This window comes from Pomacea canaliculata, linkage group LG10, assembly GCF_003073045.1.
Source record: "Pomacea canaliculata isolate SZHN2017 linkage group LG10, ASM307304v1, whole genome shotgun sequence".
NCBI classification, from domain to species: Eukaryota; Metazoa; Mollusca; class Gastropoda; order Architaenioglossa; family Ampullariidae; genus Pomacea; species Pomacea canaliculata.
In genome coordinates, this window is record NC_037599.1 from 16,361,668 (window position 1) to 16,389,398 (window position 27,731).

The 27,731-nt window shown below is 36.8% G+C and overlaps 2 protein-coding genes across 4 annotated transcripts; one reads left to right on the top strand and one right to left on the bottom strand.

The window, feature by feature from the left end:
- Positions 1 to 4: 4 nt before the first annotated feature.
- On the bottom strand, positions 5 to 7,751 carry LOC112573380 (UMP-CMP kinase-like). The gene is made up of 6 exons (XM_025253687.1): positions 7,273 to 7,751; positions 6,241 to 6,387; positions 5,746 to 5,883; positions 3,173 to 3,249; positions 2,689 to 2,785; positions 5 to 1,699 (listed from the first exon to the last, which is right to left on the bottom strand). Exons 1-6 carry the CDS (start codon positions 7,363 to 7,365, stop codon positions 1,655 to 1,657), a joined length of 597 nt encoding a protein of 198 aa, XP_025109472.1. The 5' UTR covers positions 7,366 to 7,751; the 3' UTR covers positions 5 to 1,654.
- LOC112573379 (SCL-interrupting locus protein homolog) lies at positions 7,736 to 27,262 on the top strand. Of its 3 annotated transcripts, none has more exons than XM_025253683.1 (17): positions 7,736 to 7,847; positions 9,354 to 9,463; positions 12,027 to 12,131; positions 12,468 to 12,577; positions 13,303 to 13,400; positions 13,571 to 13,633; positions 14,216 to 14,466; positions 15,260 to 15,343; positions 15,887 to 15,973; positions 16,444 to 16,591; positions 19,885 to 19,994; positions 20,337 to 20,433; positions 20,987 to 22,833; positions 23,657 to 23,735; positions 24,638 to 24,697; positions 25,540 to 25,682; positions 25,880 to 27,262. In XM_025253683.1, exons 2-17 carry the CDS (start codon positions 9,369 to 9,371, stop codon positions 26,652 to 26,654), a joined length of 4,152 nt encoding a protein of 1,383 aa, XP_025109468.1. In that variant the 5' UTR covers positions 7,736 to 7,847; positions 9,354 to 9,368; the 3' UTR covers positions 26,655 to 27,262. The 3 variants fall into 3 exon arrangements, with proteins under 3 accessions (XP_025109468.1, XP_025109470.1, XP_025109469.1); XM_025253685.1 differs by having other exon boundaries at positions 23,660 to 23,735; XM_025253684.1 differs by lacking the exon at positions 7,736 to 7,847 and adding an exon at positions 8,377 to 8,460.
- The last annotated feature ends 469 nt before the right edge of the window (positions 27,263 to 27,731 follow it).

The following is a 27,731-nucleotide window of genomic DNA, read 5'->3' on the forward strand; positions in this document are numbered from 1 at the left end:
AGAATAACATGTCTGCGAATTTTATTTTACCGACCCACGACATGGTTAAAATTTTTGAGACCGGCCCAAAAAGAAAGAAAAAAAAACCTGCTGGTGTGGTTAATTCGGAACAAAGGAACAATTTATGAAGCAATATCTAAATTCACAGTTGAACTGGTTTAGCCAAGACAGTCAACATTGGTAAAATTTCTTGTTGATTATGGGCAAAAGTTGCAAATGTAAATGTAGGCCACAAAGTGCTTTATTAACATTAATTATTACATTTGCATGGTGACTGCAATATTTTCTTGTAAGCCAAACCTATTGATTGTTAGATGTGTTAAAAATCTCGTACATCCAGTCTTGCTGCAAGACTTATTTGACCATTTCACACCACCAGCTTGCTACAGGCAAATAGAGATTGAGTAGTAACGAAAAGTTATACAAAACATGGAACACGTTTGTGAATTCTTTTTATACGCAGAAATATGCTAGTACCTGACCCATCACAATGTCAAAAAGCATCCCGCTGAATCACACACTACTGGAACACCCTTGGCGATAAAAGTGTAAATATACAAAATATAACATGGGGAAAAGATAAATAACACCCACAATAAAGTAGAAATCAAAAATTGTGCAATATGTTAGCACAAGCATTCTAAAAAACGTGATGACAGCTACAGTATTTACAATTATCTACTGTTGGACAAATGGGGTTAAGAAATTTGTGCCATTGTTTTTGTTTTTTTTAAAATGAAGAAAACAGCCTTAAATACATTAACATGAAAATGAACATAATGTGTTACTTTTTAACATAGCTGCAATCTTCAATAAGTTTTTTTTCAATCTGCGTATGTTCATTTGATAATTATTCTAGGATTCATCCAATAAAAGTCTTACAACAATAATGTAAAGAAAAAAAATGTGAAACAATTTTTATGCCAGGTTTTTCTTTTTAGAGGGAGGTTTCACCAATCTGCAGCATGACATTTGAGGGGAGAAGAGTGCCAATCTCTTGTGACGTTTTAATAAGTCTGAAATGTATATCAAATTTTTTTTCTATCAATAACTGGACTCCAGAATCAGCATTCCAAGAATGATTTGACCAATGTGATCAACTTACCCTTAATTGGAATGCATTGCAACTCCATCCCAAACACCCCAACTGTCATCACACTGGCAGAAGAGGTTACTCCTAGTTAAGGATCATACATCCTTGACCTACACCCAACATTGATGGCAAGACAACAAGTTGGGATGATTTATGTTCCTAAATAGCGCTTCAAGCTAAATGCACTTTCATGTTTTGTGGATAATATTTACTACCAGGGAGGAAAGTCCAGTGTCAATATTAAATTTTCAGTTTAAAGCTAAGTGAATATGTTCACTGCTTCAAATTTTATGTATGCTACATTATAGTTATTTTAAAACCTAGACGTCTATCTGGTGGTTCTAAATTCAGCAAAAGAAAAATTACTGATCATGTAAAATTAACAACTATAATTATAAGAAACTGCAAAAGAAAACAAAATTTGTCAAACTATCATGATAGTAGCTTAGTCTGAAAGATGCACCACAAATCAGAAACCCATTTTTCATTAAATAACTAATTTACAGTACATTCGTTCCCAAATTTCTTGTAATAGCAGACTGATCTAATGTTCACAAATCTTTAACTGGACAATCCTTGAAAGACTTGTTTGACATCATTAAACACCTGCAAATAAACAAAAAATTTGCATAAGCAATCAGTTACTTGCTATACAGTCTCAATTCCTTTTCTCACCATAGCTAACCCCCTAACCCTCTTCAAAAAATTTTAGTTCCCCTAAAAAATTCTTACCTCACTTCATGTAAGGTCCATCCTATGGACAAATCTAAACATATCCACTCATTATGTTGTCAGCTGTTATAACTACAGGATGTATAAAATGCTGGCTAGATCTGAATGCCTCAGCATTTCAAGATAATACTTCACAAGCATCTGGCACACTGCCTGCGACCTAGCAATTGATGCAGATATTTTGCTAACAGTGATAGACCCATGCATGATCAATGGTCAAGATAAAAACCAAGAACAGTTGTTTGTGATGCACACAGTTAAGCAGAAGCAGTTGTTGACAGGTGATGTAGTTTTTTAAACATGGCATCCCCAGCAAACATGCAGCTCTTGTAGTAATTACAGACTTAATTCATACAGGTCGTTAGGATTCTTCATTTCTCTACTAACTGAGCAACAGCAAATATAGTTTAAAGAGCAAAAAGCCTTCACAGCAATTTTGGTCAATTTATTATATAAATGAATGTTGCACAAGTTAATCATACACCTTGATTATATAACCTTTCCCTCTAGGCAAAACCAGAAGATTTTGCAAGACAACACGTGACTACATATACAAATATTAAATAAATGAAACCAAAAATATAATCCCACCATTCTTCCTACCCATCCAAGATGGCCTTCATCAGCAGAAAATAGAGATAAGCAAAACTGAAATGCCAAAAAAAAAAAAAAATCGACATTTGCTGTAGTAGAGTGCTACTAAATCCATTGTTCCTGGAAGATTTGCTATTACTATTTGTATAGCTGAAGACTATTTCTAGATAACAAATATAAGTTTTTCTTTTCCCATTTAATTATTTGACTCAAGAAAACTGATAGCATCTCTTTTTTCTTTTTGAAGAATTGTACTCTTTTACTCTCACCTCTTCTTCAGTCTTGTTGCCATCCAGCTCAGCCACCAAACTTAACTGACGATAGTGTTCAATTATAGGCATAGTTGATTCCCTGTAAGTTTGGATTCTGAAAAAAAGTTGTATTCACAAAACCTTTAAGAACAATCTCAACAAAGACTTCAACATCTACTGTTGTAAATATCAACATCTTAAAAGAAAGAAAAAAAGGCCCATGCTTTAATGCCTCAATATCAAAAAGTTCAACTCAATCAACACTTTAAAAAAATGCAAAGATTATGCTGCTCAGTACAAATGAATTTTCAACCATAAAGACATGCAAGTGGGACTATCTTTTTTAATCCCTCTCTGCAATATGCATGCACATAAACACAAATTCACTAGCTAGTATTTAAAAAACAAAATGCAGATTATTTTCGTTGTTTATCTGTCATGTCCAGTTTCTTTGGTAAATATTTATTGTGAACAAATTTTTACTTTAAGTGCAAATGCCCACCTCAGTTTAAGGCTCTCCTCATTGTCATCACTTCGACCACTCGTCTTGCCTCGAAGCAAACACCTTTCAACACATATCTAAAACCAAAAAATGCATCATTGGGATAATTAAAAAACTGGCAACAGTTGTTGACTAATGTCAATATCCTTTGCCTTCTGCCTGTTGACATAATGGTGGCATTAGGATATGTAGTAAATGTCTAATGAGCAGTGAATTAAAAATTAGAAGAATTCTTTCAAAACAATGTTTTAGCTTGTTTTAAGTACAGATATCACAAAAACATAGTTGCCACTCAGCTAACTAAACTGAAGTTTTCAATTTCTCCAATGAGACAGAAAAAAAATACACTGTTGCAGCATGATGACAATGATAATACATGCTTCCGTAGGATATGCACAGATTAGACCAGTGGTTCTGAAAGTGTGGTCTGCGGACCACTAGTGGTCCGTGGGCATAAGTCAGGTGGTCCTCGGCTGACAGTCGTCATATATGTCAGCAAAGTGATGTTTAAAGTGATGCATTCCTGGCATTAACATTTTAATTACAAAGAATGAGGTATAAGTAGTTTTATGTCAACGTATTACTATCAACGTATTACTATCGCAAAAGGACATTTAGTTATGAATTGTAAAGAAAAAAATGAAGCAATTTAAATTTGAAATGGATAGTACAGAGGGATTTTTAGGACTTGGTGGTCCGCCATATTTTTTTACTTAAGTAAAGTGGTCCGTGGTCCGAAATACTTTGAGAACCACTGGATTAGACAATGTGTCACATATTATAAGCACTGTATACTGCATATTTATAAGTTTATACAAATTCCTTTACCGATTAGCATTCACATGCTATTTAATTAACAAATACAAAAGTTGTGAAAGTCTTCAATTTTTGTTGAATCAGATTCATCTTGCATAATTCAGACTTATGTCTGACAATCCCATAGATTTTCAAAAATAATAAAAATTACTGCAGCCTTTTGAATATCTGCAAAACCAAGGTTGTCAGTGTCAGATAGCATGTAGCACCAGGTGACCAAGTAGATAAATATTGATATAGATTCAACTGCTACCAGTTATCAGGGTACTTGCACTGAATGTAATTTTATCACCAAAGATTTTATCTCTAAATCAGACTGTGTACTATTCTTTGTGTTATTTCTCACTTTCACTCTATAGCTGATCAAGTGGCAATTCTTTGAATAAATTATCTTATGCTATTTGTAATTTGGGTTCATTCCTCTCAAGCAGCCTCTGTGACTGATTAAAATATCTTTTATGAGTTTTTATTTCAGCTAGTTTATTTATCCTTTCTTATTTGGAATGATTCTGTAGTCTTCTAAACTTTGCCTCTTGTGACTTTGAAAGAAGATGCCAGAAAATGTGGTTTATTAAATTATTTCTCAAATTAAAAGTCGACTTATTGACTCATGAATTAATCTGTAGATTAACTTCATCATCTTCACCATGAAGCAAAATAGTCCAAGGTATTGATTTATAAGCACACTCATACATTAGGCCCAGATGTCACACCTGAGAAGCATGCTTCTATTGAGTTACCATCCATCTTTACAAAACCATAAAACCCAATCTTAATAAAGATCTCAACATCCACTGTTGATTATGTTGCTTACTACAAATGACTTCTCAATCACTAAAACATACAAATGGGACCATATTTCTTTCTCTCTCTCCCATCCTCCTGTTCCAAACATTTAACACAAAGAAAGTAGGGGAGGTACTGACATTAGTAAAGATAATATTATCTCTGTAACAAAATATTGTAAACTTTGGTCTATTGAGCGCACCTGTATATAAACTGCACCCATTAATTTTTTTTTTTAATCTCTACTTTATTCACAAATAAGCACTTTTTCAATGGCCAGATCGTCTCCTTAAACTTTAAGGTATAGGCATTTCATCTCGTTTTTGGCATAAGGGTGTGTGCTTGAGCAAATGATCTAAATGCTTCAATTGTATATTGCTTTAATTTATAAATGTGAACAATTAACATTGTAACAAAGTGAGTAGTTAACACTTTAACAAGGAACTCATAAAAAAATTACCAGGAATTGGAAAAATCTGCAAAAAAGTTGCATCACTGTTTAAGCTGCAGAGTTTAAAGCTGGGGGTAAAAAGTTGCAGCTTATAGTCCAAAATTTACGTTACATAAAGTAAAAAATTAGGGTAAAAATAATTCCAGTGGTCACACATTGTAACTAACTGTGCAAAGCTGTGCATTAATCGAGTGTAAAAATAAGTAAAAATATGGATTAAACAATTATTGTATTACACTGGACACGTGATTATATGTCTGCATTTTTAAAAGATGCAATGTGTTTCCAGTTAGAATATAAATGTATGATGATCATATATAAAATTTTGGTGCCTGATGTGTTCCTAAATTGAAACAAAACAAAGATGTTCTTCCTACATGCAGGTTTCTATGTTCTGCTTTGCTTTGTTATTATGCTTGAATCTCCCCCATGTCATGACGATGATGTCAATGACATTCAAGGTATTAAATGTCAGTCTCCTCCAACCCCTTTCACAATATGCATGCACATAAACACAAACCTTATCTGGGCAGTTAAAAAACAGAACTTTCTGGACACGGGCTACATTGTCCATTTCTTTGTTCCAACCATCAAGGTTGTCTTTGTTGCGTGGAAATCCATCAATCAAGAAATTCTGCTTCTGGCTTTTTGCCATGGCCTTTTAGAGAGACATAAAAAACAAAATTTAAAAAAAAAAACCAACAAATAATTAAATAAATAATAATTAAAAGCTTCTCTCTTACTACATGAAGCCTTTTTTGTCTACTTTTTATTATAACACGTACACACTAAATCAGAAGAAGATCAGAATAAATGTATATTGTTTGGTTAAGGAACAAAAATCACAATCGAATTTTTAGGAAACATAAGCAGAAGCTTGCCTTTTCTAATCTTAAAAAAGTACACAGCATTATTGTCTCAATTTAAGGTAAAACCAAGCAATGTTATGACAAGTCTTATGATAATTCCACCTAATACTTCTGCTAGATCTTTTAATGTCCTGATAAGCATGTACCTCTCTTAACAAAGAGCAGGTGATTTCTACTGGAACTATGGAGCCATTTTTAATATGTCTTTCTATTTCATCCTTGTACTTAGATTCTGTCTTTTTACGCTCTTCTCTCAGCAAGTCACCAGCAGATAAGTGAACATAACCAAAAGTCTGGAAAAAAAACAAGTAACAAAAAATGACAAGACTGTTAAAATGAAAGTATGTTCTACAGCTAAATTTTTTTAAAACTATGTTTTAAGGTCACATAAAATATTCTGTGAATGTGTGATTTGCTGTATAACAGAGAACATTTTGCATTGTAACATGGCAATTGATAAATAATAATATTAATAATACAACATATACTCCCCAGCACCAGCCTTAAAGCACACACCTTTTAAGGTAGAAATCAAGTGCACTCTTGTGAAAATGCATGCAAACACACACATATTATTAAAATACTCAGTTTTGTTGTTGCACTTACATTTAACAAGTGTAAGATACCATGCTGACAGAATGTGATAAAGCCCTTGATAGTGAATAAAGCTTCTGTCATTCTGGCACTGAATGAGGTATAAACTATGCTGTACATCATCATTTATAGTTCCCCTAGTAAAACCTTAAGCTGTATGTTAGTTCGTACTGTAAATGGGATTCTTAAAATTTTAGAAAGATGAAAAAAGTACCACAAAGTGGTTTTAGACAACAAGGACACAACAGTTCCCTTCTATGTCATCAGTACTTGCTCTACACCTTCCACCACCACCACCCACCCCCAAGGCTCTCTCTATCTCACACTAACACAGAGAGAGAGAAAGAGAGAGAAAATGGACTGGTATTGTTTGTAACTATAACTATAAAAATTTAGAATTACGCAAATACCCCACACGATCAAAATTAGTTTTCATTACAATTCTTGGCTCGAACAAATAATCGGATAAAGACCTGTTGGCCTAAGATTAGAAACCTTTGTATGATCATTTCATCGATAGAATTTGGTCTATGTATAATACTAAATTGTTGGTTAAAGTGAAGATTTGCAATGAAGCACCTCACCGATTCGATCCGTTCGCACTGCGTTCCTTTGCCTGCTCCAGGACCACCCAACACAAAGATGACGTTGTACATGGTGTTCGTGTCCCCGGACATCGTTCGTAAAACTCTACCGATAACTGGGCTTCGAATAAATCGATGTTGCGGGTATTCAGTAATAAGTGGGATAAGTCTTTGACCCCGCCTGGAGATCACCAAATAACGGAAGCTAGTCGCCACCTCGACTGCTAAAGCTGAAATCGCTGAAACGCGCACTGAAATTTAAAAAAAAAAGGAAAAAAAAAGACCGTCAACGTGACCTAAAGTGATTCGACTGACCAGAGATTTTAGGCGGTGACTACAAACATCTTATAATTCAAGCTTAAAAATTGTTTCGAAAAGAGTTCTTAGAATCGATTTCACATAAAAGTGTCACAACTGCACGCAAAAAAATGTTAAAACACGTCTAGCTAACTCAACGTTGACAGGATCAACATGACCCCAAAAAAACTCTTCTACAAAAGAGACAGCACTTCCGACCATGCGTAGTCAACACAGGAAATTTGATGGGCGCCAATGTTGATAGGTACGAAATTTAGGTGAGTCTGCATTTGATTTTTTTGTCTGTGTTTTTATTTTTATCGGATATTGACAGAGTAGTTATTTATAATAATATTCATTCATCTGTATAAATTAATGATTTCGTATTCTGAAAGCTACATTAGAAATAATACATTAAGAGTTAACGCCATCATTACTTATATTTGCGCATGGTATTTTGCAGTTTCGAAGTCATTTTAAAACTTAAACTTTAGAACGTTAGTTATCTAACCCAGTGGTAACTTGTCAAAAGACATAATCCATCAAATGACTGAATCTTTCTGTTGGTTTTAATCTTATTAATGCTTTTGCCTGGGTCAGTGATGTGTTCGCGGGGTCGAGTCAAAACATGTAGGAGCGTGTCGCCATCTTTACACATGTTGTGAGCTAGTAGCCCATTGTTTAAAAGTTTGTGTTAAAAGTTTGAATTTTTAAAATGTGGTCCATTAAAATGTTTCTCATAATTATGGTAAAAATAATAGTAATATGAACAGCTTAACTTGGCTTAACTTAAAACTGCGGATTTTATTAAATTCTGGCAAATATCAACGGTTGCTAATGCCGCTGTGAATAGTGGGAGGGGATGTAGTGACCCCAGCGTGGGTGAGTTGGGTGAGTCGGCGGACTATATGTGTTAATCTCCACAAATTGCTAGACGATAGCTTTAAACAAAAGATCATGTGTATTTCTTTATGAGTGTATATATATATAGAAGATATCCCTAAAATGCAAAAGGTTTTGAGACTGTCAGTTAATATTGTTTGAAATTTTGAGACTCTTCCAACCCTTCCATGAAACCAGTGAATCGTTTTTGATTGATTAAGGGCATAGGGTAGTACTGTACTGTTTCAGTGAAAGGAACTGAAAGTGGTATGATGTATCAGCAGATATAGTACATTCTTTTCAAAGTAATAAAGTAATTTTGTCAAAGATCATAGAGATGATGAGGATAGACTTAAAGATCTTTAGAATTATTTTTATGTTAGTGGAAGGCACTTGAGGAAAAGTAAGGCTGCATTAAGTGATGGTTGGGGGTGGGGTTGGATAATAATAGGGCAACACTTTATGGAATTGTTCTTGTAGATGAAAGAAGTTATAAGTTAGAAGCTGGTTAATTGTGTAATGGCTAGACTTGAGTGCCTTAGTGCAAGTAGGTCACTTTCATCGGAACTTCTTGCATCGGATGAGACAAATATAGGTGCCACTTCTTTTCCATCTCTGGTGCCATTCTCTGGAAAGCCTTGTCCTATCACTTCACATAGTGACCCCTTTTAAGCCTTAAAAGCTGGTCTGAGGATCCTTGTTTATGAAAATCTCCTGTAGCTAATGTGCTCCTTTTCTCACTGTCTTTCTTTCTTTCACCACCACTGGAAATTTAAAATATCTATTAGGGTTGTCTTACTTGAACTTTTCTCTTAAGGATTCTCATTTTTAAAACATTTAGAACTCACATCCATCTTTACTGAATAATAAAGGTGAAATTTTTTTAAAAACTATATCTGCAGATTTTTGTGCACCCAATGGCAGTGCCAGTCCATTTAAGCAGCATGCCTGAGCATATTCGTATGCCTCATCTCAGAGAAGTACCAAGATTTTCACTGAATAAGCAGACTGAGTAAGTTGCTCAAATTCTGAGTAAGTAAATGCTGATGCATACATGCTTGCTTGTTGGGTAAGTGCAAGAAAAGGTGGCTAGCAGACTGTATGTAGGCATAGGCAGTTATATGTGGCTTTGTATGCGCGTGCCTTTTTATAATAGTCATTCATTGTGGGTGTGAAGAATGATTGTTCATAGTGCCTTCAGAAGTTTTCTGGGGTATGATGATCATTCAGATCTTAGTAGGCAGAGGTATAATAGACATGATCTCAGAAGGCTGGCATATGATGGTCATTATGACTGATTCTATTCGTTTCTCTTGCTCATTCTTTCCAAAATCCTGCTTCTGCTTTGTTGTTTGTCGCCTTGTTTTTCCCCATGTTCTTCTAATTTTAAGCACACCATCTAAATGACATTTCATATCAAAGTAAATTTACAATTTCTATATTTTGAATAAAACAGAACATACATAAGCGAGACTAAGACTAGGGGAGGTCTTGATAAGCAATTGTTAACTGTGCGTATTGTGTTTTTCATTTCAGTTGCCAACTTTTATCAGTTTGAAGTAATTTATTTTTAATTAAAAGTAATATGTTTCCACCTGGAAACCCCTGGGGTAACCTGCCAGTCCCAAGCCTGAAGGAAGGAGGAAGGTTGGGTGTGAGGCTAACAACCCCACCCTGTAAAACAACCCCTGCTACAGAAACTGCAAATACAGCACAAGCACATTGAAAGCCTGGACAGGAAGATCTCTCTTTGGAAGGGCCTATGACACGTGTTGGCAAAAGCCCTCGGGAAGTCTGCTCGCCGACCCATCTTCTCATAGCCAAGATAAAAACCAGGATATGTACCTGGAACATCAGGACCCTATACGAGAGAGGAAAATCAGCTCAGGTAGCCCAGGAAATGAAGAACTATGACAAATGTCAAGACCAAGAGCTCAGAGCAAAGTACTGGGAGATAAACCAAGAAGTAAAGAATAGCACAAGAGGTGACAAAAGACAGTTCATATACAGAATGGTAGAAGAGACAGAACAAGCAGCTGGGCAAAATAACACAAAGAGACTATACAAGATTACAAGAATTCTGTCAGGAAGGAAAAATACCAAAGCGTGCAGGCCAGTAAAGAATGGCAGCATCATTACCAGGGATGCAGAACAAAGATCTCGCTGGGCAGAACATTTTGAAGAAATATTGAACCAGCCACCACCAACAGCCGCTTTGGACATTGCCCCAGCCGCCCAACAGATCCAACTGAACACCAACCCACCAACCAAGGCAGAAATCATCAAAGCTATCAAGTCCTTGAATTCTGGCAAGGCAGCAAGCCCATATGGCATTCATGTAGAGGCACTCAAGGCAAATACAACATCTGCAGCGGAAATACTACTGCTGCAGAAAATTTAGGAACAGGAGCAAGTTCCAGCAGACTGGAAGCTTGGCTATCTAGTAAAGCTACCCAGAAAAGGCGACCTGACACAGTGCAGCAATTGTCGTGGGATTACGCTATTGTCCATTCCTAGCAAGGTGCTGACTAGATTCATCCTGGAGAGACTAAAGAATGCCCTAGACAAGAGACTGGGGCAAGAACAGGTAAGCTTTCAGCAGGGTAAAATATCCACAGACCCTATCGCTACACTATGAAATATTGAACAGTCCATCGACTGGCAGTCACCACTCTACATGACATTTGTGGATTTTGACTCCATAGACAGGTAAACCATCTTGAAGTTGATGCAGCATTATGGAGCTGTATAAGGACTCGACATGCCAGGTGATCCACAATGAAAAGCTGACTGACCCCTTCACAGTGAGGACTGGAGTGAGGCAAGGTTGTTTGCTCTTGTCAACAATGTTCCTGGTCGTCATAGACTGGATCATGAGAAGAACAACCTCTAACAGCAACACAGGTGTTCAGTGGACTTTCGTCAGGTAACTTGAGGATCTCGACTTTGCGTATGACATCAGCCTGTTGTCCCACAAGCAGCAACATGCACAGACAAACCTCACTCAGAAGAATCAGCAATGATTGGCCTGACTATCAACATCAAGAAGACGGAGGTAATGCGGGTCAACAACAAGCAAGTGTCTGCGCCACATCTTCAGCATCAGATGACCCAAGAAGATCCCCAATACAGACCTGTAGGAGAGAACCAACTAAAAACCTGCCAGCCAAGAGATCAAGAGATCAATGGGGCTGGATTAGTCACACCTTGCAAAAGCCAGCTGACAATTTAACAAGACAAGCTCTGGGCTAGAACCCACAGAGGAGGCGCAAGGTTGGGATACCCAGACAGACATCAGTCCAGTGCAAGTGTAGAGTCAGCTGGTATGACATGGTCCCAACTGGAAAGGGACACCCAGAACCGGGTCCGATGGTATGGTGTAGTTGCGGCCCTATGCTTCACTGGGGGCGATTAGGAACAAGAAGAATATGTTTTGCTGCTTTAGGGCTAAGTGCAAGGCTAACAACTCATTTGCATCTAAATTTGGTTTCTTAACAAGTATATAAAACTGGTATTGTAATAGCTCCCTTACAGTCTGTAAAATTAATTGGATGCCTTTTTTCTGCTATTTACAGGTCCTGTGCAGATCAGCAGTTTCTCCATTTTCCAGCAACAGCCTATGCTCTTTGGGATGGTACTAGTACGGGGTCCCCAGTTTTCCTCCATGTTGTTCAGCACAGGTAGTGTAGATCACTTAATTTAGAAAGGCCTTTTTTTGTCTAAGTAAATAAAAAACCATTTGTATAGCTTCTTTACTAAAATGTTTATCCTACCATGGAAATTTTGCTCGTAGTATTGACTGATTCTTATAGTAGCATAAATCACTTAATTTAGAAAGGTCTTTCTTTTCTAAGTAAACAAAAAGCTGTTCTCATAGATTTATAAATTTTTATTCTGTAGTGAGAATTTTACTCATAGTATGACTGGGTTTTGTAGCAGTATAGCTTAAAGATTGTCTGATGATTTGGTTAGTGGATTAGAGATTGAATATTTGTTCGTTTTCTTATTTTGGTTAGAGACCTCAGAATATGTGTGCTGGAGAGAGTTCTCTGGCTTATTCACAAGCAGTGTGAAGCTGAGGATGATTCCGCCAAGGTTCTTGTGGGGTCTCTAACTATTCAAAATGGTAAAGCCATGCTGACTTTGTTTTTTAGTCATTGCCTACCAAATGAAATGCTCACTTTAGGGAAAAGCCTTATTTGACAGAAGTTAAGCAGAAAGACTTCTGTTTCTTTTAAGGTTATCATTTGTATTGTTCATAGCTTATTGTTTTCTTTGAAAGAGAAATTTTAATTAAAGTGGATGAAGCTCACTTCCACACAGACATATAGTTTAGTTTATTTCTCATTACTCCTCGAGGAGTATAGGGCCACACCATACAAGTATAATGCACTATATAAACTATTTTTGTTATAGCTCCTGAAGCAATGTAATGCTTGAAAACTTGAACTATATGCATGCTATTTCTGAAAGTAGAATAAAGCAGAAGAAACTTTCATGTTATCTGGCAAGAAAGTTGGCTAATTGGTCTCAGAATGGTGAAATGAGTAATACATTTGCATGAGAAACCGTATATGCAACAGAAGCACCACTTACTTTTGAAAATCACCAACAGAACCATATTAAAAAACATTATCTTTGGTGTTTGCAGCATCACGCAACATTGTGTATTTTCCCTCGGTTATCTCAATAATTTGGGCTCTGAGAATACTGTGTGTTTTTGTACCTAAAATTCATCTTGATTTTGGCAGTTCTAAATAGACTTCCATGTGTATCCTTTTGCATATATATGTATTGTATATGTATTGTTGACAAAGTATTTTTCAAGTATTTCTAACTTTATTAATCTAGACATTGAAGGCATATGCTTCGAAATCGATGAGATTGACACACAGCAAGGAAAAACAGAGACAAGAATGACAGTTGGAGATGTAATGGTCCCAGTCCAGGTAGGCAGGAAAGACAATATCCCTGCTAGTGTAAAGTTTGTTTTCTGTAATCTTTCTTTTCGGTTAGTCTCATGATTCTCAAGTAATCCCAATTAATGAATTTCTTTTATTTTCCTCTATTCTGATGACAGGATCAGTAGCTTTATTATTGTGGAATTTGTATGTTGTAGGTATCTAAAAGTAGAAACCAGGAATGGTCTGGCTCTGTGGAAGATTATGTTGGAGCCATGAAGGTAAATCATTACATAGAAAACAATTCTTTTTGCATGATTCTTTAAAGGCACATTGTTTTCAAAAATTTCCTCTGACGTCGTGTACCATACAACATATCTAGATGGATAGACGAAACACCATTGGCAAGCTTCTAAAAGCTTGTATAAAAAAAATATCAGGGAATCCAAGCCAATTTTTGAATCAATAACAAGCAAAAATTACATAGTTTTTTTTTTATCCTAATTTCAATATGCCAACCTTTTTTTTCAATAATTCAGATAGTTCCAAAGTTACACATTTTTTAATATTTTAATTTCCAGGTAATTTTATGCTCAAAATTGAACACAAATAAAATACTGCTTTTAAAATACATCAACAGTTAAATACTAATTAGAAATTGCCTACTAGCACCATATAACATACTAAATGAACTGCAAAGCATAAATGTTGTATTTTATTCATAGATTGAGTTCAAAACATGGTAACAAAAAAAACTATAGGATGTGGCAGTTCATGCAAAGGAAAAGAAATTGTACCACGCTGCAGTTGCAGTTTTTTTTTGTTTTTTTTTTGCTGATTCTGCTTGTGTTTATCTTTGACAGCTTCTGGCCCAGCGCTGTAACTGCAGGGATGCACTAGAGCTCAGTAATTTTATGCTGTTGAAGGGCTGGTTTAGCTTTCATGAAGGCAATGCAGACAAAACTATAGCCCATCTGCAGTTTGATGTGGTGACCATGGCAACAGTTTTCAAGGCCACACCCATCAACATGGTGCCCATTGTGCCAACTGCCCTTGCCAAAAATCTGTCAGGACCTCATAGTCTGAGCCAGGTGCAGGGAAGGCCTAAGAGTGGGTATGTTTTCAATAAGGCACGATGTGGTAGCACCTTTTACAGCTGAGAGATGTGTTTTGAGTTGATACTGTTGCTTCTACCTTTTCTTTATGTCAGCTACTTTTAGCTGTGCTGTTCATCACTGACTTGAAGCTGTGAATATTTGAGTGTCCTCTCAAAGAAGGTGAAAATGATTTTAAAGTATGCTGATCTTGAATAATTGATGCCAGTAGATGCCAGACGGGAAATGCAAGTAGAGAAAAGTGAATTTCATGCAGACTTCAATTGTTATGTTTGCATTAAAACAAAATTGTGTCGTTTGAATATATTTGTGAGACACTAACTCAGTAAATGGTTTAAGCAGTTCTACGCCAGATAAACTTGATCAGAATTTTTGAGGGGGTAGGGGGAATGAACAGCCTGCACTTATAGTTTGTCTGTGTATTCATTTGAAATTTATCAACCACATTTGGCATCTCAAGCTTGCTTGTGCTAAATAATATCTTTTCGTGCAGACCTAGATTAGATCCATGATTAGTTCTAAACTGCTTATATCAAATTGGATAATGTTTGTTGTGTAAAGCATACGCATGTATCTTCATAAAATCTGTTCTGCTTTATTATTCCATCAGTTGTGATAAAAATGGTTTCAACGTGATAGTCTGTCTGGTGAGTCACCAGTTGTTTTTCCCAAAATAGCTAAAAGAGATTTAACATTAGAAAGCTTGGAGAAAAAAGAGAAATGAAATAATGAAAAAAAAAATGGTCTACAGTTTTCTGCCGTAAAGAAAGTCTCTTTTCTTCTCATTGGCAGATATCTCACCATGGACCATACTAGAAAACTGCTGTTGGTGTTGGAAACAGACCCTAAAGTGTCTAGCCTGCCTATTGTTGGAATGCAAGTTTCAGTTTTGTAGTTACTGTTATTAAGTAGAAAACTCCTTTGGAATTGCTAGAGTGTTGTGCATTTTGGTGTAACCTGTGTAAAACAAGTGATGTAAAAAAAAAGGCTGGGAGGGGGGAGTAATTAATTTTTCATAAGGTTTGAAAAGAAGAAAAATATGATTTTTTTTTTTTTTTTGCTTGCCATATAGATTTCAGATGCTGACTTACAATATTTTTTCCTCTAATGCTTCAAATATGTACAGCAAAGGACACATTTTCAACAGTGTTTTTAAATTCATGAAGAAGCATGCTCTATTTTATTTATATATGTATTTTTAACTTGTTCTAGAGAACATATACATGCACTGTTATGTTGCATCAATGTTAGCATTGATGGATCATGTTGGTTTTTTTTTTTGTGTACATAGTATATTGATTGTAACCCACGAATAATGCATATTTAATGCAAATTTTCTTTGTATTCTTTTTAATCATGTAACATGTCAATATAACACTTTTATTGCTTTAAAAATATGCTTTGAACTCCTGCCAACAGCTGGGTGTCAGGAGCAAGTTTGGTGCATCACCCATTTGTATGGGCTGCTTGTCTAAGATACCTTCACAGCTCTCAGCTACAGGATAGGTGAGTTGCTGTATCTTTTTCTCTAAGGGGTGAAAGAGGATGCTGGGTTAAGAATAATACCTTATGTCCAAAATTATAAAAATGAGAAATAAAAATAGGCAAACAGCAAGTGGTGAATTGTGGTGGCAAGTGATAATATCTCTCAATACTAGTCAAAATTTGTTTTTTCTTTTTGGTTAGGTGTAATGCCAGCTTATTGAAGAGGGTCACAAAGTCAGAATTTTTCAAAAGAAATTTTTTAGTTGGCACAAGAAACATGACCAAATAAAGTATTAACCGCATCAGTGTGCTATTTGTACAAATTAAACTTAAAAGCAATGTAATAACCATTTTTGGTAAGATAGTGGTATGGGTGAGAACATGGTAAGAAAAGTCCCAGAAGACTTGTCGTGAGCACAGTAATTGAAAAGCATTATTCTTTGAGTAAGTGTGCATGTAACTGAGGCAGTTGATTGTCACTTGTATGGCAGGATATGCACACCACCAGAAGCATTTCTTTTAGTTCTGTATTCCCAACTACATTCTAAGCCCGAGTTTTATGAAGTCAACACAGTATCAGGCAAACCAGACCTGGAGTACAGACTGTATAGCGGCTATGAAGTCACAAGTTTCTCAAAGGTAAATCTTTTTATTTTAACTTTGCTATTCTGGGTATATGCTGCCAATAAGCAGTGCTTTTAATTTTTAGCTTTGTTGTGTAGGGTGATGAGGAGAAGGAGTTAAATAGGATTTGAATGTGCTGATAGATTAGGCTGGACTTCATGTTGAGCAGTCTTAGTGCACCTCACTAACATTTTTTTTCAAAGCCTCTAAAGATCGTCCTCGTCAGTTCACTGAAAACATAGCTTGGCATTTCTTTTCATCTGTTGGACAAATGCTTACTGAATGTTTTTTAATTGCTGGCATTTGATTCAATAGTCAATTGTTAAACATGTGGTGGATAATCTTTTATTTAATCTTTTAAAAGGCAGTCTACGAGAAGATTGCAGCTGGGTTTGAAACCGGTAGAAGTAAATGTACCTCATATAAAGAAGTAGTTGCTAGTGTTTAGTCAGTTGTCCCTTGACTGGCACCTGTCGCTGGGGGAAGCACATGGATAGATGTGACATCTAACAGAGCCTGCCACACTTCCCTATTTTTGGAAAAAGTGAGCAAATCATTTGCAGGACAACCAGTCCAGTCTTTGACATTTCTAAGCCAGTACTTCCTCTGGTCACCATGGCATCGACTACCCTCAAAAGTGCCTTGAATGATAGTCTTCGACAAAGTGTTGTCGGGTTATATGACCAAAGAAGACCAGCTTATGTCACTGGACTGTTGAAAATAGAGATTCCTTGTGTCCTACAAGTGGCAATCTTGTTTTGTACAAAGTCATTGGTTCTGTGTTCTCTGTATGAGATCCAGAGCAGCCTCCTCAGGCACTTTTTCTTGAATGCCTGGATTCTCCTTCCCATTTTGGCGAGAGGAGTCTACAAGTTACATCCATAGATTGGTACTACCAGGGATTTGTACTTGGTAGTGAACCTTATCTTATGACTATGCCAGATCCTATCTAACTTGGCCGTTGCTGCTGTTGCAATCCTGTTGCGGATATCTGGCATGGAACTGCCATCCCTGGAGAGAGTGGCTCCCAAGTACTTGCTTTTCGAGCTGTTACCTGTTCATATAGGTCTCTGCTTTGCCGCTACCATTGATCTTAACTTTGCTTTTTTCAGTGCTGCTCTACATTCCATATGATCTCGAACTGTATGTCAGTCTGTTGGTGAGATCTTGCAGTTTTTTGTTAGTGTCTGCTAACAGCTCTATGTCGTCTGCAAAGCGTAGGTTGCAGATCGGCTTTTCATCAATGGAAATGGAAGTATGATGGTCTTGGAGGATTTCAAGCATGATTTTCTCCAAGAAGTGTTAATAAGGGGCATCTTTGACACCTACCGTGGTGCAAAAGTATGCTCCTATTTGTTGATTCAGCAGTACTGCACTTGTTGAGCTATTCTGTGGAACTTCAATCAGTTGAACAAGGCCTTCTTAGATGTTACATTTTCGCATCACATGCCATAGCCCCTCATGCCAGACTCTTGTCAACTGTCTTTTAAAAGTCAATGACGTGGTAGAGGTCCTGCTGATGCTGAAGATGCTTTTCTGTAAGGATGTGACAGTTAAAGTTCTTCTCAATTGTGCTTCTACATGGTCTGAAGCCAACCTGTTCTGCTAGCAGTTCCTCTGCAGGCGTGCTCATGTGGCTCTGCATGACCTTCGGCATGACCTGGCTGCTCAAGCTTTTTTGGTTCTGTAGTTCTGGCACTGTTTGCTGTTTCCTTTTTCCTTTTTTTTTTTTGAACAAGAACCATCGGGCTTGTCATGAGAGTATACAGTGTTCCCTCGTTTATCGCGGGGGATAGGTGCTATGATCAGCCGCGATAAACGAATTTCCGCGAAATAGGGACATACATGCAATAATAATATAAACATGTAAAACAATATCATGTGAGTGTAAAGTAATATAGTAATCATGGTATTAATACAGTACAATAACAAATTAGTGTAAAAAAATTATAACTTTACTCAGAGAAACCCAAAAAACTGATGCGAACTGGCTGCGAGATGGGAGATAACAATCATGGCTCGTCGCTTACGCATAGCAATGGATTTCTGTTACACAATTATTTCTTTCTTTTTATCTACAAAATAACCATGGTATTTTAATAGAAATACTAATACAGCTACATTTTTCGTCTTTTTGCTGTTTAAAAATATCTCTGGTATTTTGTAGAAGCGCGGAAGTAGCGATCGATACTTCACTCAAAAAAAACCGCGAAGTAGTGAATCCGCGATATATGAACCGCGAAGTAGCGAGGGAACACTGTAGTGTGTTTTATTTTATAGATGGCACCTGTTAACCTTGAAAATCTTTTGTTAACTTCTTTTATTAGTGTAGATTTATTAATTTATTGAGTTTATTTATGATAAAGTGGATTTATAGAAATTGCTTGAATTTTTATTATGGTAAGATATTAGTTTAGGCATGCAATAGTACAAGTAAACCTATGTAACATCACTTTTTGAATTTTGCTGGTTTATTTTATTGCCTTATAAGCAAAACCAGTTTTTCATTACTTTTTTTTAATATTAGTAGAAGTAAGAAATAGTTTTAATGGTTTAAAAGGGTTCAAGGAAGTTAATACAGGCGGTCCTCGGGTTACGTCAGCCCCGAGTTACGATGTTTCGTGGTTACGACACATATTTATACATTTACTGTATAAAGCCTTGTTTAGACTTAACTGGTTTTGCGTCGTAAGCATCAAAATGCAAACTTCGTGTTTATTTTTATTACTGTTTATTATTCCTGTTTCATTTCATTATTAAATGTATTTTATATGTGTTTTTTGATAATTACAGTGTTAGGATAGGATTTACATACAGTATGTACGTATGTTCTGACTTACAGCGAAAATCGGTTTACAGCGCGACATAGGAACATACCAACGTCGTAAGTCGAGGACCGCCTGTATTTATGTATATTCCTGTGAGGTCAGTAGTTATCTTGGCCACCTTGCTGTTGAGTCGGACCTTTATTTGGGCTCTAAAGTTTGTATAAAATAAGGTTAAACTTGAGCATCACTTGGCATGAACCCTGATTTGACCACAGATGCCGGTACCACTTCAGGTTAACCACTTTTACATAACATTCCAAGCATGAGTAATGATGGTTAAATTTAGGAAACAGATTGTTGCAAGAGATCTTTGGATACATTTTTAACATCCTGCTTGGTTTGTAAGTGATATTTAAGATTCTTTATGTGCTAACGGTGTTATTGTGATATTTATGAAGGAGAGTTGTGGTTGTTGCTGAAGTGGCACTTTGTGTGATATTTTAATTATAGACGGCATTTTACTTTGTGCTCCTTGTGTAGAAATCGAGTGGACCTGACCCTTCAAACATTGAGTGGGAAGTGAAGGAAGTACAAGGTGGTTCTAAGGGAGAGATGTTTAATGCTGCCATTCAGATGTTTAAGTCTCAGGGGTGAGCAGTTCTGTATTATTTTTAGATATTTATCTAGGTTTTAAGTCACTAATTTTGAGGTAGATGTTACAGATTAAATATAGGAGCAGCTTGTTTAATCAGTTGGCATACATGGTCATAAGTAAAATATGCATATTTCTCATTTATGGGCTATACCACTTTCATTTGTTAGTTTTATTTGAGTAATTATTGCTTTTTATTGAGCTTTATGGATACAGGATCTCAGTTTTCATTAGGCTATACTCTGTGCTGGTTCTTTTATAAATTGCTTTTGTTCCTAAATAATCTTTGCCACTGAAGTTACAGGATAATGATCAAATACTTTCTCTTCTTTATCTAAAGGTGCTCTGCAGGAGGCTTGAATCGGTTGGCCACAAGTGCATCCTCTGCCACAGAGGACATTATGCCACGCTCAATTCCAGCTCCACACACTGCCAAGGCAAGACCCTGAATAAATAGTCATCCATGTGAAACCACTTCTTTATTGTGATCATCTTCGGTTGCCATGATCTTTTTTCCTTCTTTTAGTGTACTTTAGTAAAATCAGTAGTTTTTCAGCTATTGTTTGCATACAAAATACTATCAGTCCATGTTCATCATTGTTGTCATTATCTCCTGCGTCAACAGAGTCAAGTATCCTTTTTAATTATAGGGACTGTGTAGAAAAATATACTCCACACATTTTTTTTTCACTTTTTTTTTTTTGGTAGGAGTGGGTGGGTGTTTGAAGAGAGAATGGGGTGTCAGTAGTGTTCATATTTATTAAACCTAACATCTGAGAAGGTTCAAATGCTCTGAATAATTTTGTCCAGAATTTCGCAGTGGCTAATTGTGTGGCAAACCTGAAAACTTGGACTCCATAAGACCTGTTATTTTTGTTTTCCCCCTCATTAGCTGATGCATTCTGCATGGTAATGTCTCACTGTTGCATAATAACCCTTTCAAAGACTATAGCTCAAAGATCTTGATTAAAATTTTCCGGGTTTGTGCAGGCAATGGTGGTGAAGCCTTTAGTGCCAGAAGTTTCTATTCTGTGGAATGATACTCCACCTATCTGTAATTCTCAGTGCCCTTCGTCTTTCCAGCATGGTGATGGCACTGCGCCAATTTCAGGACAGGGGGTGATGGATGATGTGCCAAGACAGTTTCCGCCTGCTGGTTACACTTTATTTCCTAGCAAACCTTCTGTAATTAGACAGCCCCAAGCCAACACAAACTCAAAAAACCATTTAGCACTACAGCAGAACACAAACCCAGCATCTCCAAGTGCTGTAAAGAATGGAGAAACTACCACTGTTAATGAAGGCAGGCATTATGTTTACAATATTGATTCACAATCTGCTCAAGTTAATAGCTCGCATGTAAATGCATACTTGAGGAAGAGTACACAGCTGCCACATCTTGTTCCTCCAGCATCGGTGAATGTATGCAGACCGCAGCCCTTGCAGGTACAAGCCAGATTTCCACCATGTGCAACTCAAGCACCCACCTCAAACCAAAGACAGATGATGACAGACATGAGACAGGCAACCCCTTTTCCTCATCAAGTGCATCATAAAGGTACATTGTTAATCCCCACCAGCCCAGAGAATCGACAGCCACTCCCACAGCCATTAAGGTCAGGGATTGAGACGACTGGAGCATGTCTGCATGTTTGCCAAGCAGGCCTCCAATCAAATCAAACAGAAGCCCAGGCACACACAGTACCCCAGACACCCAGGCATCATGTACAGCTGGAACTGGGTTGTCAAACCCCAGTTCAGTCCCATCACATTCCGGTTTCACCATTGTCATCAGAATTGACCAGAATCTGTCCATGTCCTTCTTCTTGCTCAACAGTTCCAGGCAAAGCTGAAGGGCAAATGCATATTCTTGGTAGCTGTCAACAGTGCCCCATGATGAAGAGTTCACAGATACAGGGTACTCAGACGCAATCAGCTTCTTATGCAAATCCAGAATTTTCTGTAAAGTACATGACCCAGATGCCAGATGCATTGCAGGGCCCACTTGGAGGTCTCACGAGTCCTTCAGGTTCAGCTGAGCCACATCCTGCAGGTTTCTGGATGCATTTTCCACCAACAGGCACACAGTTATCTCCAAGGATAGGGGAATGTGGAAGAGAGACTGCAATCCCAGCCGAAATTACTGCTTGCAGTGGCAGGTCCAGCAATGACAGTGGCTTGAGTGTGACACCAAACAATTCCAATCCCTCACCCAAGCGTCCTACCAGCCCTAGTATAAAGACCAGCGATCTTGAAGGAGCAGGATCAAGAATCAGCTGGGACCAAGTGCCTCCAGAGGTGGTTCAGCTGCTGATGCAGCAAGATGCTCAGCTGAAGTTGCTGCAGGCCCAGATCCAGACTCTCATGGCTCAACAGCTTCAGCATCAGCAACAACTAGCTACATCGCAGGGTCCAGCCTCATCAAGTGTCATGCCTGGACATTCACCTTCCAGCCCTCTTACACTTTCCAAGAAGCCAACAGGATCAATACACTCTGTTGCTGTTAACACAACAGTGGTTCCTCCTGACTCGCCTTGCAAACCTCATCACCCAACTCAGTGTGTTTCTGTCCAAACTAGTCCCCAGTCTTCTCTTTTGCACACTGCATCACCACAAGATCTCATAGAAAAGCATGGAGGTATTGCTGTTGGCACCACTTCGTACAGAATGCATGGATATGCACCTGAGACAGAAGAACAACTATACATTTCCACACCCAATAAGCGACAAGATCAGCAAGAGGCTGATTTGAGCAGCACATGGATTGATGAGGATCAGGCAAGGAAACAAAGCATCACGCGCTCACCTGCACTGACAGACAGTGTTATGTCACCCAGGTACATTAGTTTTGTCTTTAAAGCTGCCATTTTTCTGTTAGGGATATAATCATATTAAACTAACTAAAGTAGCAGCAGCAGCAACAGGAGAACTTACTGCTGCTGTTTTAAATGCTGTCCCTATCTTATGATGAGTATCAGAAGAAGTTGCAGTTTACATTAATAATAGCCTAGCAATTGAAAAATAAATCTTGTTTTTTTATTTTTTGAAATAGAAGATGTTTTCTTGGGCTCACCACAAGCAGAAATAGGTGTGCAGTAAAATCTGTGATTCAAGGACACTATTAAAAATTGTTGTGACTTCCCAAAACAGTTGGGAGGAAAATTAGAGTTGCCAAATGTTGTAGGTGCTTTTACACAGTTTTACTGCATACTATAGGATGCTTGGAAGATGCCATTTTTATGGTTTTAAGGATAGAAACTCAGTTAATTGCTTTTTAAAAAAATTTCAAAAAAGAAACCCAAGTTTTCTGATCTAGATTTGGTTGGGGAATAGGTTAGGAACAATCCACTGACTGGCAGGTCCTTTGATATTATTTCTTGAAAACAGTCTTGTACTATAATTGTTGCAAAAAAATTTTTTTACAGCTCAAATGTTAAGTTTTCCGATTTTCAGCATTTTAAAAAAATTGCAAGATTTCCATTTCTGGAACAAAATTACCATTACCAAAAAACTCATCAGAAGAAATTTTCTTTACATATACCTCCAGTCTACACTAATAGGTTTTACAATTTGTACTATTTAAAATTATGAGTGAGATATAGTTCTGCCGTTTACTTTTCTCTTGGGTATATGTTTGTGGGTGAATCTGTTTCCATCAAGCAGGTCTGGCCAGCAGTTATCCCCCTTCTCAAACTGTTCAAGCCCAGCGAGTGCCAGCATGTGTGCAGATACAAGCAAAGTGAGCTTGAGTTTTTCAGTTATAGAGATTGTGTAAGATTTTACTTTCCAGTGTCAATATATGTCCCTTATGTCAGTCAGAGAGTAGGACATATTTATAAAGGTGTCAGTGATCTTTCCTATTTTTGAAAATTAAATTGGTTTGATCTTTATTAAATAATTTACTTGACATGAATGATCTTTTTAAATAACTGCGACTGTGTAAATAACTGCAACCGTTTTTGTTACATGTAATCTAACTTTAGTTTTTGGTGCTTTGCTTAGTAGGTGGATAGCATGTCGTTTTTTGTTTGTTTGTTTTGGGTTTTTTTTCAAGGTGGTAACCATAAGTTATATTTTTCAAATTTTGATTTTTGTTTCTTTGCTCCTCCTCCACCCCATTTTTAAAAATAATATTTTCAGCTAACTCTGCTTAAATGCAAGATTTAATTTCAGTTCAAAAAATGGTTATAAATCATAGCCAAAGGACAGAGTAAACATACAATACCTACAGTTAATATACTGTCAACATATACCCCCATAAAATAGAGTTCGTTGTATGGATGTCCAAATGTTCCTCTATAGCCTGTGTTTGTGCATTCTTTGTCTCAAACAGATTTAAAACTTTTGGTACTATGATTTATTTTTTTTTAATTCCCATCTCTTTCTCTGTCTCAATCTCTCACCTGCAGGTATTTATTTTTAGTTTTATTTCAACAAAATTTATGAGCAAATCTGAGCCAGTCTTTATCATTAGACCTCTTCTCACAGAGATGATCAAGGAAATTAAAATTTTTAAATAAATCTTTTTGTTATCTTGTTAGATATTGCTGGACACCTTAGTTTATATATATATTAGGGCTTCTTTACAAATGTTCTAAAATGTCCTCTGACACTTGTACTTCTATGGCTTATATTCAATAGGAAGATGAGAGCAAATTAGAGATCAGCCCACATTCCCCAGACTACTATGACCTGGTTATAGTAAGTACCATAAAAGTTTATTTCTTGCCTACCTTTCTTTGTTACCTGTTGCCCAGTTCTTATTCTGATAAATATTAACACATTGGTTGCCCTAGATAATGTTCGGGTCATTGCATTCCATATTTAATACACAAAGATGGCTCTAAACCATATCATGTTCAAATTTATATACAAATGCAAACTTAAAATACTTCTTAATATATTAAATATTATACAAACTCTGCACAAAATATTTGTCTTTTGGTAAATTTCTGTGAAATAGATGACTGGAACGAAGATTTGCAGTAGTTGTTCAAGCAGCATGAATTTTAATAATTCAACTATTGAATATAATTTAAATACTATATTATGTTGTGGTTCTATACTCCACTGGCGGTAAAAAGGAACAAGAAGAATATTCTGTTGTCATTTTGGTTTTTGTAAATTGTACCACAAGCAACAGAGGTATCTACAACATGGCTTTAGACTGAATAATTTTCAAATTATGTGACATGAAACCAAATTGAATGCTGATTAATACTTGAACCAGGTTTTTCCCCTTATTGACATTGTTGCATAGTGTTAAGTTTGTTTTGGTTTTTTTTTTTTTTTTTGCTGTTGTTGTTTTTTGTTTTGTTTTGTTTTTTGTTTTTGCAACACATCCATTTATTTTTTTAACATGCACAAAATTCTCTGTCTCAATCTACAGGAGACAGTATATAGCCTAGTGAATGTATTAATATTGAAGTATTGTTTCTCATTGTGATCTGATCAAATATTAAGCTGTTTGTTATGTTAGAGTTTCAGTTTTCTTCAAGTGCCTGTACATTTTAAAATAATCATGGTATGTGCTCTGTTTCCAGAACAATATTCAACTGTTTTTAAATCACCAGAAGAATGAAAATGAGCATTATCAAGCAGCAGACACTTCCAGCAAAACAAATAACTCACTGGACGTGATGGAATTAGCCATCAGTCAGTCTCCAGAGAGCCATTCTAATCCTAGGTAAATTCTGTTTCATGCACGATGTCATTGATGAAAACTTGCATTATTCTCATTTTCTCTGTATATATAAATATGTCATTTATAGCACCTTTCATTAAACAAAATGGTAAAATGCCAAAGAAATGACTGTAATAAGAGCATGCATGTGGAACGGACTTGCAGGTATTACACCTTATTCTTCCTTTTTTAATTGGCAGTGTGGGTGGAAGCTCAAACACTACTTTGGTTCCCCAAATCAACTACTTCTCCATGATGCTTGATTCAGACTCGAACACGTCACTGGAAATCAGTGCGATGGCCATGAAGTACTTGCGTGATGACCAACTCACGAAGCTTGCACGATTACGCCAGGGGCCTGTTTCTCACCAGAACAGCATCATCTTGCATCAGGTTCTGGCTTCAGGTGGCAACATGGCAGACACATCACACCTGGGGGGTTCTGGAAGCAACCTCAGCATGGCTACCCACCAGTACATGGTGCGGCACGGACTGCTGGGAGGTGGTGGTGAAAGCATGCTGGACTCTAACCACACCATACAGCTGCAAACAAACTTTAGTCTGGCTGCAGCCTCTGAGGCTAACAGTACACTCAGTCTGGATTCTTCCCCAAGGCGACCAAATTCTGATCCTTACTCTCCTCACATTTCTCCTGCTAGCAGAAGCCCCATCAAAAAGGAATTGCTGCATGGGCAGATCCGACCATCACCTGCCATTCCAGGTGGAGAGGAAGCGATTTTGGAGAAGGGGGCAGCCTTGCATGATTTGGGGGCCTCGCCCATCTTTCATCCACCACATTTTCAGGGAGCAGCATTTAAACGAATGCATGGCGATCCTGCTGTGGAAGACTTCCGAGGTTGTCCTGAAAGGTATCGCCCTGCTTGTCTGCAGGATGTTAAAACTAGTGAATGTTCATCCGCAACAGAAAAGTTTCTTAATATAGAAAAGTTGAAGCAAATGCCCAAACTCTTATAGCTATTCTAGTCAGTAGATTGGTGAGCACAAGCGTATGAATGAGAGAGTATATTTATTCTTTAGCAGTATCTTATATTTTCTCCTGTATGGTTCTGCATTATAGTAGTGACATACTCACAAAATCCTGTTGTATTTGTAATACTCCATTTTAGAAGACTACAACCAACCAGACCTCTGAAAGTCAAATCTGTTGTGTTGAAATTTAAAATTCAAATTTACCTTGTCTTATAAAATATCAAATGTTTAACCATGAGAATTTGTACCATACAAAATTATTTTTGGTATTACCCTAGTGCCATTTATTTAACTATTTAAGTATTTTTTTCAGGATAAGCAACTAGTTCAGATTTCCTCCGATACATGCATAATATCAGAGAGATGTAATTTAGCATTATTTAATTAGGCCATTTAAAAATTGTTTGAATTTATTACCTAATTTGTGCATTCTGGCTTAAGCATTTCATGACAATTCCAGTTGAAATCTGCTGAATTTATTTGTGTACTTTTGCTACATCTGTGATAAAAGTCTTCCTTTACTGTTAGAGGCACAGAATGTTTAAGTGTATTATTTTTACCTTTTTTTAATAATAAACTACTGTGTACATGAACTTCATTGAGGTTTTTCTTGTCGGATGTATGTGGTTTGCATGGTTTCAAATTTAAGGCAGTGAGACACTGAAACACAATTTTTTCTGTACGGTTCCACAATTTGTTCAGGAGGTTGGGGTGGGAGGGATATACGCATTTCTTGGGTCATTCTCTTTCCTCAATTACAATAATAAGCAAGGACAATTATTTTTTGTTATTTCCAGTGAGAAAACGATCTACAATACAGATGAGTATTACAGGAAAACAAACTACTAAGGTGGGTGGGATCTGTGGCTAATACTTTAGGGTGTATATAAACAATTATATTTGAAATACATAGTAAAAAAACTTGTGTATATAGACTAAGGAACAAATTATAATTGACGAATTAGCAAAATAATGTTTTGCGTGAATAAATACTGTATAACTTGTTTTGGGGAGTAGGGGATTGGTATTTGTGATTAGTTATTTCTTCAAACTACTGTATTT